This window comes from Asparagus officinalis, chromosome 6 (genome assembly GCF_001876935.1).
Source record: "Asparagus officinalis chromosome 6, Aspof.V1, whole genome shotgun sequence".
Taxonomy (NCBI): Eukaryota; Viridiplantae; Streptophyta; class Magnoliopsida; order Asparagales; family Asparagaceae; genus Asparagus; species Asparagus officinalis.
The window spans coordinates 50,631,819-50,647,688 of record NC_033799.1 but is presented as its reverse complement, the minus strand read 5'-3'; the positions used below and the strand labels follow the sequence as shown (position 1 = coordinate 50,647,688).

At 38.8% G+C, this 15,870-nt stretch overlaps 1 protein-coding gene across 1 annotated transcript; it reads right to left on the bottom strand.

The window, feature by feature from the left end:
- On the bottom strand, positions 719-5,286 carry LOC109846171. The gene is made up of 11 exons (XM_020415394.1): positions 4,962-5,286; positions 4,450-4,609; positions 3,891-4,091; positions 3,732-3,796; positions 3,494-3,622; positions 3,330-3,416; positions 3,187-3,237; positions 2,658-2,879; positions 1,347-1,440; positions 1,095-1,235; positions 719-1,005 (listed from the first exon to the last, which is right to left on the bottom strand). The coding sequence occupies exons 1-11, from the start codon at positions 5,178-5,180 to the stop codon at positions 920-922; spliced, it is 1,455 nt and encodes a 484-aa protein (XP_020270983.1). The 5' UTR covers positions 5,181-5,286; the 3' UTR covers positions 719-919.

Genomic DNA, 15,870 nt, shown 5'->3' with positions numbered 1-15,870 from the left:
AGTTCAACTCCTGTGAAGTTTCGGAGAGTTTTTTTCAAAAACCGACCTGGTTTCAACGCTGAGGCTGAAACCAGGTCGGTTTTTGCAAATAAAACTGAATGGGGTCGTTTTTTGGGAATAAAAATCCAAATAGGTTGGTTTTGAAAATTTGTCCGAGGAAAGAATGTTAATGGAATGTTAACTTCTTTGTTTTCTGCTCCCGCTATGAATCTGAATCAATTTCGCCTTGCTCAGTTTGGGCTTATTAATGTTAAAACGCACGGGAACTTCTCTGTTATGGCTACGGCTTAGTATATCTGTATATGCTCTTCTTTAAACTTCATCATTTATTCTCTATTTGGTAAAGAAATTCCCGTGCGTTTTGTATAACAAGCTGTCTCAAATTGCATTTACTGCTTCTGGCTGAAATCCGTAACTCAGAGCGGGATGATGAATCAAAGTCATTGTTGATACTTGAGAAAGCTTTTACAGTGCATGTTAACGATCCAAATCAGACGAATTTAAATTATGTAATTTCCTGTGTAAACAATAACCAACAGTCGGCCTTACTCTAATTAGCATGAGAAAAGCTTGTCATAAACTTGATAGCAGTGGATACTGACGTGCGTCAGCCAGTTCGTAATGAGATCTCCGAAATTCTTGAAATAACGATACCTACAACATGAGCTACAAAACTAATAGTCATTTTTCCTTTTCCATTTTAATTTTGTACTCTATGTCAAATAAAACAAAAACTTCTTTATTCAACTTAGCAATTGAAAAAAATGTTACAACTAACAGCAAGCGCCATCGAGTCCTTCTCTACCTCAAAAAGGGGATAAAAGAAAAGGAAAAAAAAAAAAAACGAATTAATAGGGGAAAAAATAAACCTACAACACAAACTAAAACCAAAATTTCTTCTCTTGCTGTGGTTTTAACCTTAAACTTGGTACTTGCACAGGCTCTCAAAGCCCATATACTCATGATGCTGAATCTTCTTGATCATGTTTGAGATACCAACTCCACCTGTTACACACACGAAAAATGTTAATATTGAAAAAATAAAGAGAAAATGATAACGAGAACTAACTGGGAGTCCTTGAATTTTCTTTCACCTAGGGATATTGCGCTAACAAAGATTGTGAAAGCGAGGATAAAAATGATGAGGGAGGCCCTCCCCAGGATATTAATCAGCTTCCTCACTGCATGTTGGCCAATAAAGGACGCAACTGTCGCTACCGCAACAAAGTAGAGAGCTTCGACATCAAAATGAAAACCGAAAGACCGGTGTCAATCGACAAATTCAAATCAAGTTAAACAAAATTTCTCATTGTACTAGGGAAATAAGATTGATTATATAATATTACCATATGTAACAGGGAAACGCTTTAAGAGGTAGTATTCTACGACTGACATAGATGCTGAGAATGTCATCGCAAAGGTTGCAGTGGCGCTAGATACCTGCCAAGAAATTCAATGTTAAATCCCAGCACCTGTTTTTCTGTTATGAAAATTTAAATTTCTATCATCCAGGAGGCGTGCATGAAGTAACAAAAATGCACAATTTAGCCGAAAAATGAATCATTCATGTAAAGAGCTATTATCCCAATTTTTTGGTGTCGGCTACATGAATCCTAGTTCTCCATTCATTTTTATTATGGGTCATCTCATCCCTTAAGTTAACTGTAGCGCCTTGCTTTTTCAGGAAACGCCCTAGCAATCCACCATTGTCTTTCATTGGACTAGGCAAGCATTAGTGCTACCCGTCGTGGTGGGGACATCTTAACAAATATTCATTAAGATTCATGCCATATAGATCCAACTATGTTGTATCCTGGCTGTTATATTCCTAACTCAAACTTCCTCCTTTATCCCGACTTGGGAAAAGCATCAATACTCTACGGCCCCGTTTGGCAAATGATTAATGAAGAGGGATTAAGGAGAAGGATGGACATAGTTAGCCTATTCGATAATCTAAAGGACTAAATTATTAACCCGTTATATAAGTTTATTTTAACCCTTATGATCATTTTTAGTGTTTGGGAATAACAATGATTTTGACTATTTTCTTTATAATTAGAGGGGTTAGCTCTTAATCATTCTAAATAGGAGTGTTAGTAAACCCCTCATTTTGAAGGGTTAACTCATTTTAATCCGTTTAGAGGTGTTAGCTTAACCTTTCTACATATTTTGTGTTTGGCAAATTATAGATGGTTAACTCACTTTAACCATTATATAGATTTTTTTTTGTATTTGACGGGTTAAGAAGGGGTTAAGTCTCCTTAACCTCTCACTTAACCCTTTGCCAAACGGCACCTACAGAAATATAGATTATTTCATTACCAATTGGGGAATTTAGTTTTGGGTGACCCAATATGATTTAGATGGTCTTATCAACTTGTTTGTTGGAGTTGAAAATGACCACACAGGTGAAATAGCAAGTAGCAACTGCTTTCTCACGTCCAGTCAATGTTGGAGCTTATGGTGCACTACCCTTTGTACACTCAAAATGTCAATAACAAGAAAAGATGAAAACCAGCTCACTTACATTAACTCTTACCTACATTAGTACAAGCATATTTCAAGCACGAGGCAGGGCAAATGATGTTCAAAACCAATATTTCCATTTGTAAAACATAAGTCAGCTCAATGGAATTATGTGAATAACATGCACAGACCTGCGGAGGAATACCAAGCTCCAAGAAAAGAGGGCCCAAAATAAACCCTCCACCTAATCCAAGCAATCCCCCAACCATACCGGCAACAATTCCTGTAACACAATATAGCACGAGTCTAATGACTTTCCACTCCGTCACTTCATTTCCCTTGGATGCGATCACTCTTTTTCCGTTATATAAGCTAACAGCTTCATACATTGAAACACCTACAGAGACAGGAATCTGAAGGACACCAAAGTTGTATCATGCAAGAAATTTCCATATCCATGAATCAATTTCAAAGAGACAATTGCTTTTAATCGTAACCATCTATTTATTTAGTCGACAGTTGTGCTTCATCTTAATTGAAAAGTGGAAATGAGCCCATACATGGGGGATTTAGTACATGCTGACATTTCAATGAATCACAATTGTCAACTCACGAATAGATGACTGTAATCAAAAGTAGCGGTCATCTCTACTATTTTTTTTCTTCTAAAAAAAAGTAAAGAATCGTGCTGGACTTATACACTAAACAAAGTTACGTTACCTGCAACAAGTTCAAAACCCAGTACCTCATCGAACAATTTGATGCATAATTCTGTAGAGGTGGTTGAAAAATAGATAAATCTTTCTCCTCATGATTATAAATTTCAAAGGGTTTTGTAGAATGCATATGTTTCACTATCTCACCTTAGCAATTTGAAGCGCAAGGAATGCAACCCATACGAAGAAAAGAAGGCCAAGCTCCTTCCAGTACACATTCTGAAGGAGCGGAACCTACAAATATTTTTTATTATTCAATTTTTAATATCTTGAAATGTAAATTGAATGAAACTTTTAGACTAATTAATTACCACAGCATCAGCCGTTGGCTTGGTCTCCTTTGAATCAGCATTTCCCGGGCCAGAAGGAAGAGCTTGGTACTCTACTTCTTCATTCCCTGCATGAAAATAAAATTCATGGGCGATTAACAATTTATTTTTCTAATACTCACAAAAAAGCCAAATTTCGAAAAAAAAAAAAATGTATTATCCCATATGATCAACTTACTAATAAGACAAATAATGCAGCCAACAGAAATTAGGGGATAACCTTTTTTGCCAATGTCTCCTTCTTCCATGTATCAACACCCCTCATGAATGCTTTGCTTGATGTGACTAATTAAGAGAAATACGAATCCACAAAGAATACGATCAATGGCGATACTAACAATCACAAAAGATATACAAAAAATATGAGTTGAAGGATTACTTATGAAGAGGATTATGAGAAGAACTGTAACCATCCAATCGGCGAAAATTACATTAAATGCAACCCCAATGCTTATTCCAAGCATAAGCATTGGTTGGAAAAGCAAAGCCAAGTCGTAGTCAATAATGGGCATGTCTAAAGTTGGATGTCTTAGCTTAAGATTGTAGTAAACAGATGAGCCTGCTGCCCCCATGATCATACCTAACAAAAAAAATCAACAGGAATTAACTATTGAACTAATTAGTAACGGAACTAAATAAATCATCATATCATTATTCCGTGTGATTTTTCACATAAACACGTATAAACAAAAAGCTAATGAACTCGTCAATTGCTAAAGATTCGTTGGTCTTGTTTCTTTTGTGCAAGATGCAGTCAAACACTGGGCTTCAATTGAGCCCTGAGGGCATTATTTTAGGTACTGTAGGATAACAACCAGTTATTACCCTGTCGTGGGCAACGAATCAAATACATCTTACATGATTTTTTTTCCTCCTCCTTCGCAGCCTGATACTTCCAATTCAATTACTGCGTGTCTAAGAAAAGTTTAGACACTTACATTTGGAGATTGCCGTGGACGATTTGGGATCAAATCCGATGATGAGAGTAAGCATGGGAACAAAAATCCCACCTCCCCCTACACCTCCAACACTCCCAAATGCAGCACCAAAGAAGCCGATAATTGAGCCGACAACAACTTGCCATCCAAATTTCATATCCTATTCGATCCAAAATCAAGATTAAACCAAGTAGCCACACATGCATGAATGCATTCCCTATATGTTAATTAACTAAACATTCGGATAAAAAGCTGATTTACAGAAAATCCTCCTAAGTTTTGCAAGGTATCATATTGAAATTTGATGATATAGCATCAAAAAAATTGATGGTTATTTGACCAGAAATGGAAAATGAATGTGGGAGAGTGTTAAGTGTCACTTTCAAAACTCCCGGAAGATTGTCTGTCATTCCTACAAAATTGTCGTAGATTTTTTTTATTAATTACGAACTTAGGGAAATTTTCTCTAATATACCAAATAGAAAAAAAAAAAAGGAACAACACTAGCTTACAGGCCAAACGTGCTGGTAGCTTGACTCGTTGGGCTGCCACAAAAAATTAACCACCTTGACAAAATAGTACTCAGACTCTTGTTGATCTTGATCATCTACTTTGAGTTCAATCTCCTTGTTCTTCAGCATTCTGTCTGCTGAGACCAAATCCAACGCAAACATGAAGCTGAACCCAATTGCCAAACACAACCATTTTCTTCTCCACATCAGCTCAGCCATTAGATTTTCACTCACTCTCTCTACAAATGGAGCTCAAGCTCTCACAATGAGAGCGTTTTCAAGTGTAGTAGTAGTCGAGGATATTGGAAATTACGAAGAAGGTTGAAGCAATGGCTGGCGATCTCAAGCGGTGCAGTGTTGTATTTGTATATATGAATGCATGTCGACGGAAATGCCCCTGCGGTTTAGTTGATTTACGATACTGATGTCTTTGTCATTGGATCTGTTACAACTTTGGATGCTTAATGAAAATGGGGATGATGCTAATAGTGTTTATTTGCACTGTACTTGTGTTATATCCGTGGAGTTCGGGTTGGCTCGGGCTCGGGATCCGGATTGTACTTCGAGTCTTGGAAGTTTCCGTTGCAATGTATGAAGCATACGTAGACATGGGATTCAACGTGATCATTAATTAGTTTAGACCCTACATAGATTGACAATCTTTCTAGTTGATTAAAGGGTAAATTAATTACACTAAACCCCCCAAGAACTTTCAGCGTGTTCTAGAAAACCCCCGATAACTTTCAAAATCTCACTAAACCCCCAATATTATTCGTAGATTACACTAAACCCCCAATAATAACTTTTGAACTGCCTTTCTATGTTGTCGTTTGGTTCTAATTTATGGAAGACTGCAAAGCACAGAAAATTGTTGGGGGTTTTCCGCAAAACGTAAAAGTTGATTGCAGGTTTTTAGCGATTTTGGAAGTTAAAGGGGGTTTACTGCAAATCGTTGAAAGTTCTTTACGGGTTTAATGTAGTTAACGTTTAATTGAACCAACCAATAAGTAGATGATCAAGTCAAGGTGAATAAGGGAGGAGCAGGGTTTCACAAATGCCCGTTACGATAAGATTAATGCAACCGGGCCGGTATAGCAGGACCTGTATGGGGCAGCTTGGTTGTAATTTGCAACCTGTTTCAGAGAAGAAGTTCAAATTGTGAGATCCAAACTTTTCACATTTACATAGGGCACCTGAGATCTAAGTACATATATACATGTTTAATTTGAAAAATATTGTTGAATTTGATGATTTTGAGATTTAAAGTGTGGCCACTTATATGGGAGATTTAAAGTCTTCCAAATAGCCAAACTAATTTTATGCTGTTTTTGATGTGGTTTTGTTATTATAGTATAATTATACTATTATATAGAGTAAAGCTCTTGTAAAGTTAAGTGGACTGAGTGATCAATCCACCAAGGTTTGTAGTCGTTGGTTGAAAAATCTCATCAAGGTCTTTATCAAATAAAGGATTCTTTATTTGTTAAGAAGGGTAGGTTTAGTATAAACAAAAAAATTGTAACCAAGCTGCGGTTAGCACTCGTTTTTCTCCTCTGCATTAGTTTTCTCCGGCACGGAACAAAAAAGAAACTTGGTGTGTCACGCCCCGAAAACTATAGCGAAAATTCATAGATACGGGTTACGAGACATCAACAACCCACGCACAAGACAAGCCCCTTGCACGAGTCAAGCTTGATACTTTATATCACGTAGCTTAAGTCAAAAAATATATATAAACCTGCTGAAGATAGTAGCTCAAAACAAACTATACATATATGCTTATAATCGTTATTTACATTTCACAACCTTACCGTTATAGTTATTTACAACGCAAAACACTCTATTTGCTGAACATAACACCACTAGAGTCGAGTTTCCAAATAAGCACTTCTTAACCATGCCCACAACTAAGATTTGCTGAACATAACACCACTAGAGTCGAGTTTCCAAATAAGCACTTCTTAACCATGCCCACAACTAAGAATTTGGATTATCACATTTCTATCTCTCGAGTTTCCAAATAAGCACTTCTTAACCATGCCCACAACTAAGAATTTGGATTATCACATTTCTATCTCGGATCTAGAAAAAAATTGAAAAACAACGGAGTGAGCTAAAGCTCAGTGAGAACATTTCCTACAAGAGATCCTAGATATCTAACAAAATTCTAATAATTCCCAGAAATAGTGAATTATAAGCTTGGCACAGGATATCTTAAAAAAATAGCAATATATGGTCCAAGAATAACATACTATTGCTATATTCAAGAAAGAAAGTGCAAGTTAAATATATCGTAGCATATTCCAGAATCATGGTAACTTGTTCCAAAATTAAACTCTCTTTGAAAACAAGTAATTACAAAGAAAGAAAACGAACTATCAAATTTGTGTAAAGCTAAAATATCATCATTTCCTCGGATTCACACTCAAATCTCAAAATCAAAAATCTCGATGAGAACATTTATAAAATGTAAGAATCACCTCATAGGTCTCACTAAGCCTACGAATTATAGCCCACTAGCATGGAAATGCCAAAAGACATCATATAACACATAGTTTCCGGGAACAGAATGCACCTATCCCTGCCATAGGCTGCCGGTCACATCACTAGCGCCCAAAAAGGGCAACATCACAAATGCCAAAAGACCACATCATAAATACCCATAACGGGGCACATAAATGTGCATTCTAACCATATAACATGAACAAACACATCACTCCATAGTGAACTTTCTGAGGGTTTGAAAACATCAAGAATTGCTTATTAGATAAATAACTTGATTTTGAAAACACATTCTTTGTCAAATTATTTGATTTCAAAACACATCACTTATCAATTTACTTGTTTCCAAAACCACATCACTCATCAAATCATTTTATTTCAAAACACATCATTTGTGCCAAAAATAATATTGGTATGTTCACTTACCAAAATTACAAATACTTTAAGTCGAGTGGACGAACGTAAATCTCATCATCTCAGTTAAACACCACTCATCAAATCATTTTATTTCAAAACACATCATTTGTGCCAAAAATATTATTGGTATATTCACTTACCAAAATTACAAATACTTTAAATCGAGTTTACAAATTTTACTTTTCTCTATTTTTATCAAATATTAAGTCACAGAAAGTCTTTGAATCCACAAACTGTTAAGACACATTCAAATTACTTTTTCCCCTTCAAAAGCTTTCAAATACGCATTATTCACAATTAATTGAGTTCGCATCAAACCAAAAGCCCTTATCACATTTTATGTGAAATCTAATTTACTTTTAATATCTTGTATATAATTAAATCATATATATGTTATGCCATAATAAAATAGATCGGATCACATTTAAATTTATATACAAGAAAAATAATAGATTACTTATTTTTCAAGCAAAAAATCAAATCAAATATAGAACTCATGCAAATTTCATATTATAAAAAATACTAGTGAGAAATGAACTCACCTCAAATAAGTACAGTTTCCTCAAAACACTACTTTCCAAATATCGACCTGGACCTATAATATAAAATATAAGACTAATATTATTTCAGGACAAGTATATATTATATGATAATCACTGCAAAGCTTAAAATTTATCATATTCAAGTATACTCAAATAATAATTATCTATAAATAAGCTACACATAAGCTTTCTTTCTAATTTTAGCAATTTACTATAATTTTCTATAATATTATTCTAGTAATTTCAAACTTATTATTAATATATGGCGCAACTCAAGGGATTCCAATTAATTATTCGAGCTTAATTCCTAACTGAGCTTGGATCTTTTGGTCTGATAGAAATAAAAAAAGTAACAAAGGTCTACAAGAATATTTCCATTCTTTTTTTTATCTTGTGGACCTATATACAAACTAATAAACTTTCAGGAGTCCCAAAGAAATTTGGTTATTTAACTAAATTTTCCTCTTTCTCTCTCCTCTATCTCTTCCTTCTTCCTCCATTCATTTCTTTTTTTTCCTTTGGTTCTTCTTTTTTTCCTTTCTGCGGTTGATCAGACGTAGGCCGCCACTGCTCCATCACTAGAGTGGCTCATGATACCGAGGCTCCCCAGCGATTGGGGCCGACGACGGCCCTCGTCGACGGTCAGGTATATGTTTTTCTCTTTTTTTAATTCCTTAAGAAATCAAGACATCAACCCCTTGAAATAAAAGAAAATCAATAAAGAGAGTGGTCTATATCTTTGGATTGATTTGAATTTAGGATGCTATTTCACTTGTCCTTTTCTTTCACTGTCTCCTTCTTCTTTCACTTCTTTCTCTCTCTTTTTTTACCCTAATTTTCCCCCTTTCCTCCCTTTTATCCTACTATGAGGCGGTGAGAAACACTGACATGGAGAGGTAGTGAGAAACAGTAAAATGTGATTTTTTTAAGAATATACTTTATCATTTTTTTTCCTGTTTATTTAGGGCTATTACACTCTCCACACCTAATAAAAAGTTCCGTCCTCAAAACTTAATATACCTTAATCTCCAAAGAGCTCTGGATACTTCTCTCACATAGAATCTTCAGTTTCCCAAGTAGCTTCTCTTTCTGAATGGTTCTTCCATTGTAATTTCATATATTTGATGGTTCAACGCTTAAGTACTTGTTCCTTAAAATCCACAATGCACTCAGGTTTCTCCTCATAAGTCAAGTCAGGTTTGAGCTCCACTGGAGATAATTCGATTATCTCATTTGGATCTCCGATGAACTTTCGTAGCATCGATACACGAAATACATTATGTATTCTAGATAGAGATGGTGGTAACACTAACTTATATGCCACTGGACCAATCCTTTCCATAATCTCAAAAGGACCAACGAATCTCAGGATTAACTTCCCTTGAATTCCAAATCTTTTTACTCCTCGGGTAGGCGAAACCTTTAAGAAAACATGATCGCACACCTAAAATTTCAATTCTCTTCTTCTTTGGCCAGTATAACTCTTCTGACGACTTTGTACAGTGCGAAGATGTTCCTGAACTAATTGAATTTTATCAATTGCTTGTTGTACTAATTCTGGTCTAAGAAGTTTTCTTTCTCCAACATTGTCCTAATAGATAGGAGACTTGCACTTTCTTCCATAAAGAAGTTTGTATGGTGCCATCTGAATACTAGTCTGATAGTTGTTATTATATACAAAATCAGCCAAGGGTAGATAATCTTCCCACGATCCTTTTATTTCCAGTACATAACATCTCAGCATATCTTCTATTGTTTAAATTGTCCTTTTTGATTGGCCGTCCGTCTGTGGATGATAAATTAAGCTAAAATATAGTTTAGTCTGCAAAGCTCTATGTATACTTGTAGGCATCGAAAATTGCCTATAGATCTCCACGAACGACTCAGTGCTAAGAAAAGATGATGAATGTCACTATCCAGTTCACAGAAGCTTGATTGATATCGACAAATGCTTGAAGTGAATCGATGAACTACGTGAAGCAACGGAGTTTCAGAATAACGAGGATACGAATTGATCAGGAGCCCCGCGTCACTTACAAAAGGCGCAACGCCCCTCGTGTCCTAGTTGACTCTATAATGATCCAATCATTGGAGCTTGTAGATCTCCTCGTCGGCTTTCCAACGCACTTTGAATCACTCAAATCCGAGTTCAGACGAAGAAGTTACGGCGGAAACGAACAAGTATACATAACAAAACGTCTTAGTCTGAGTTGAGACACCCCGAGGTGTTTCGGCCCAAACGAGACACCCTAGGGTGTCTCGGCCCAGGCTGAGACACCCTTGGTTGTCTCCAACCCCAAATATGTCCGTTACGCAGTTTTAACCTCCCGGAACCCCTTTGTGCCTATAAATACAGCCACAGACCCTCATTTTTTTAGATCTGGAATTCTCGTGCCTCAGCGAAGCCCTGCTGGATTGAAGACTTAAAGTACATAGATTTTACAGAGGTGGAGGAGTTAGATCTGTAGCCCGGTTCGTTCCTTAGGATTATCCCATTACGGTAATCTTAAGAAGAGTGATTATCTCGCTTCGTCGAGATAAGAGCTACGGTTTCTTGATCCCTTCGCGGATAGACAAAACTCTATCCAAATATTGATCGTTCGGTGGTCCACGGACTAACGCGTCCCCGTCACAGGCCAAGATCCCACGCAAGCAGTGGGCGATAAACACTCATTGCGTTTGTTTGAAGAGAATTGTAATTTTTTTGTTTTCATTGTGTAAAAGTCTTATAAAAAGACGGATTTTTGTATTCGTTGTAAACGTCTGAAGTTTGTAATGAATCCCACAATGAAATAATTAATTTTTACTGCAAACAAACTGGAGACCACAGTGGGAGCCAACAGCCTCGATGCCGAGGCTGTCGTGCCACAGCCGACAATCAAGATCCCCGTGGCTACAGTGGGAGCCAACAGCCTCGATGCCGAGGCTGTCGTGCCACAGCCGACAATCAAGATCCCCGTGGCTAAAGAGGCCGAGTACGAAGTCGACCAGAAGAAATTTGAAGAGTACATCTCCTCCTCCTCCTCCAGATCTGCTCCTCCTCATAAGCGCAGGAAGATCTCCTTCTCCCAGAAGATCCGCCGGTCTCCAGATCTGAAGACCCAAGAAGTCGATCTCCACGTCGTCGCTATTGCAGTTGCACCTTGCAATAATCCGCCGACATCCAATGAGACCAGATCTGTAGATCTGAACTCCTTCATGATTAAGGAGCCAACTGCTGAAAGCGCGCTAACTCTATCAAGGATAGCACGTCAAAGGAAACGCCAACGCCTCGCACGCCAATTCGCCAAGGCTTTGGATTAGGTGGATGGACTCCATTACCAAGCAGATTTGGAGTTCAGAAAGCGCCAAGTGGCTAATCTATCGCCACGACCAGCATCGGAATCCTCCTCCCGACCTCCGATTAATGAATGAGTTCGTGACAAACGAACCCGCTCTATTCTCGAGGAGCAAATTCAGAAGCGTCGCGCCTTGCTTGCGCATGCCCAGATCCTTGTGCGAAAAGCACATGAAATGCAAAAGGAAGAGGCAGTTAAGAAATCGCCAAGATCCAAACAAGTTTGGATGCCAAAAGCTAAATCAGCGCCTAAGGCAAAAACAAACGGAACTATCATTAAGCTTTTGTCAACTTCAGATCCCGAACCTCCGGTAAAGCCCCACCGTAGCGTGGATTTCCCCAAATTCAGGATTCTTCTGAAGGATTACCTCGGTTCTCTACTCGAAGATCAAGGCAAAGCGCCTGTTAAGGAACGCTTAGGATCATTAAAGGAACCCCGAGCAAACATCCAGACTGGGGGTCGTACGTGACCTCCTAACAAATTGATTTCTACAACGGCCCGCTTGGGTGTGCGTACAGAAAACCAGGAGCTCGTTAAGGTTTCACCATCACCAAGGTGTGATTCCAAACGTGTGACTCCTGCAGACGCCAATAAGGCGTTGTTTACTCAGAAGAAAATGCATCAAGCAGACGAACGCGTTATACCTGAGAATTCATGTAAACAGCCGATAGGTTGCTCTAGGCATAATGCCGATGAGTTGTACTATCGGACTAGAGGCACGAATAAATCTCGAAAGAGAAGTACCCGGGAAGCGGGCTCTCACTGTCTGTGTACCAAATTTATCAGGGCAGTATTATCAGCGTGTAGCTGCCCCAAGACCGCTCCACAGAGGGTCTCGATATTTGAGAGGATCTCCACTGAAGCATCAAAGCCCAAATCAAGGCGTTTTTGCAAAATACGATCGATTGTTCGAGATGACGAACTCCCAACAGTTACTATCAACGTGGTCGATAAGGGGAAGTCTCCGATTAGTTCAAATAGCTCCAACCCTAATTTTTCTCTAGGAAGAGAAGTTAGTTCGGGAATAACCCAACGAATATCTCAGCTTCAGCTAGAAGCCGTTGGACATAATGATTACCAGGGTGTCTGTGAAGGAATCCGTTCCGATGACGAACTCTCAGATTCTTATTCCGTAATTGCCTCTGACGATACAACGTCTAGCATAGGACAAGCTCAGGAAGTGTTCATGATCAACACCAAGCAAATAGCCAAAATCATTAAGGATGCTCTAGCCAAGCAGAAAGAAGCATTTAAAAACGAAATGAAAATGGCTATGTAGGATATGAGACAAATGCACGACCAACAAATCCGAGCTTTGTCGAATCAGCTAGGTGAGTCCAGCCGTCGCAGTACTGCTAACCAAGCAGGTAGCGATTCAGATATGGATGAACACAACGCTAGGGGTGGTCCCACTAGGGACAACAATACTAGGGGTGGTCCCACCAAAGATGACAATGCTGGGGGTGGCCCCGTTATTCCTATCAGGAATTGTCCAAAATAGGATATAGATGAGGACGAAAAGATGAAGGACCTCGAGAGCAAAATTAACGCTTTAATGTCTGCTCAAGAGGTAAAGAAGACCGGCATTCTGTGTCCTTACCCGAAAGAGTGGGATTCGATCCCATATCCGGTGAAGTTCAACCTGAGCAACTTCACGCCGTTCGACGGAAAGGGCTCGCCCTCTCAGCACCTGATCTACTTCAAGTCCTATTTGGGTATGATCTCCGGTAATAAAGCCTTGATGATTCGGTCATTCGTTGGCACCCTTCGCGGGCCTGCATTCGATTGGTACCGCCATCTCAAGCCCGAAAGCATTAACAGCTGGGAGGACCTGGAGAGCATGTTCCTCTCTCATTTCTTTGAGGATGACGCCAAAGTGTCGATTAGGACACTCTTCGATGAGAAACAAAAAGACGGAGAGTCGGTGGATACCTTCATCAAACGATTCCGCAATCAGGCAATGAACTACAAGGATCCCGTCACGAAGGAATTCGTCTTGCAGACCTGTCATAACAACTTGTCCATTAACATCTTGGATGTTATGGGAGTAGAGCCGCTCAATACCTGGAAAGAGTTGAAGGTGCGTGGAGAGCAGATCGAATGCTTCTTCAGAAGGAGGAAGGTCGAAAGAAGCCAACCGATGGCAAAACCTCTAAATCCGAGTCTTATTTCCCATGATAAAGGGGAAACACCTACAACAGTTGTTGACGTTAATCAGACATCGCAACAGCAGTCCTGAAGATAGCAAAATAGTTCGGATCTGAGGCTCCAAAAAGAGTACTCATTCAAGGACGAAGACGTTCCAGCCATCTTCAAGGCCCTTCTTGAAAACAACAAGATCAAGCTGCCACCCATCACGAATCAGGAGGAAGCTGATAATACTACGGATCCGAAGTACTGCGCGTACCACATGAGGATCCTTCATCCCACCAAGACTTGCTTTACTTTAAAGAATAGCATCCAAACCTTGGTTGAAGCCGGCGTCATAACGCTGGGATAAGCCAAATGAGAACGGTGATACTCTGACAAGTATATGAGTATAAACTGCTTCTTAACACTCCGAAGAGTATACGAGTATAAACTGCTTCTTAACACTCCGACAAGTATACGAGTATAAACTGCTTCTTAATACTCCAATAGGTATATGAGTATAAACTATTCCCACTATTGACGGGAAGTTCCTGGAGAATTTTTACATGTAATATTCTTAAGGATAATCCGATCATGCAACTGAATACAATGGTAAACCCAGCTTCACAAAGGAAGCTGAGGGTGGATAATTTATGTAACAGGAAGTTTCCAGAAGAATGTTAAATGTAATATTCTTAGGGATAACCTGATCATTATGAATAAAGTGATAAACACTAAACTCTTACTGTTCGATCGTTTCATTAGATCAATCTTCCCTCACAAAACTCCCATTGGTGTTCGACGACTCATAGTCTTCCACTATAAAATCCCTCACTGATCAAATTTATTGACAGTGAGTCCACTAAAATTCTTTCTGGTTTAATCCATTCAAAATTCCGTTATGTTCGTGCACTCAACACTTTCATGGTTAGAGTCCGGATATAATGCTTGGAATTTTAATCTGTCCATCCTTGACAAATTGTCAAACCCCTTCGTGTTAAGTCCCTATCACTTAACACCAGGAACCCCATTTGAGTGATTTATACAAGTCAACACCCCCACTATAATTTGTACTCCCACTCTCATTTGATCAAACCTTCTTACAGTTAGGACCACAACCAAAATCTCCTCTCGATTCCTCCAATGAACGAGAGATCCACAAATCGAGCGATCAAACCTTCCTACAGTTAGGATCATCTCAAACATCCCACTCGGTCAAACCTTCCTACAGTTAGGGCCAAAACCAAAATCCCCTCTTGATTCCTCAAATGAACGAGAGGTCCACTTTCAAATCGAGTGATCAAACCTTCCTACAGTTAGGGTCATCTCAAACTCCCGCTTGGTCAAACCTTCCTACAGTTAGGACCAAAATCATAATTCACTCTTGATAAACGAGAAATTTATCTTTAGTTCGGTAATCAAACCTTCCGATAGTTAGGGTTATCCGAATCTTTTCGATTCTCGGAGTGGAGATCCCACTCCTAGTTTCACCTTTCCGGATTCTGGGGGTAGAGATCCCATCTCGAGTTTCCTTTCCAACTGGAGATAGAATATAAAATTCTTCCTCTTCAGTGTTGGGAGATAGAATATAAAATTATTCCTCTCTTATTTCGGGTTCGTCTTTGCCTAAAGAGAAGACACCACTTTTTCAACTCCCAAAATCCGTGCCTCACAGGTACGGGGAATTTTATCCCGAATCCTAAGTAGGGATAAGTCAACGCCTAACACGCATTGCCGGTTTAGTCTTTCACCGATTGAAGAAGACACCAGAATTCCAGTCTGGGGTATTTTATCTCGAAGCCTAAGTAGGGATAAGTCAGCGCTTAACCCGCGTTGCTGGGTGGTTCGTTCCCGTAAAAAAACGACCGAGTCTACGTATTCAGTATCGTAGCAACAAAAATCCATGCCTTTTATGCATGAGGAATTTTATCCCGAATCCTAAGTAGGGATAGGTCAACACCTAACACGCGTTGCCGGTTA

Bases quoted from the DNA above. Each gene is read 5' to 3' on its own strand.
- LOC109846171 (XM_020415394.1), bottom strand. From the start codon at position 5,180: ATGGCTGAGCTGATGTGGAGAAGAAAATGGTTGTGTTTGGCAATTGGG. The intron at 4,092-4,449 runs GTAAGTGTCTAA...TTTTTTTGTTAG, and splicing joins GTCCACGGCAATCTCCAAAT to GTATGATCATGGGGGCAGCA. The intron at 3,623-3,731 runs GTTATCCCCTAA...TGTGAGTATTAG, and splicing joins AGGAGACATTGGCAAAAAAG to AAAAATAAATTGTTAATCGC.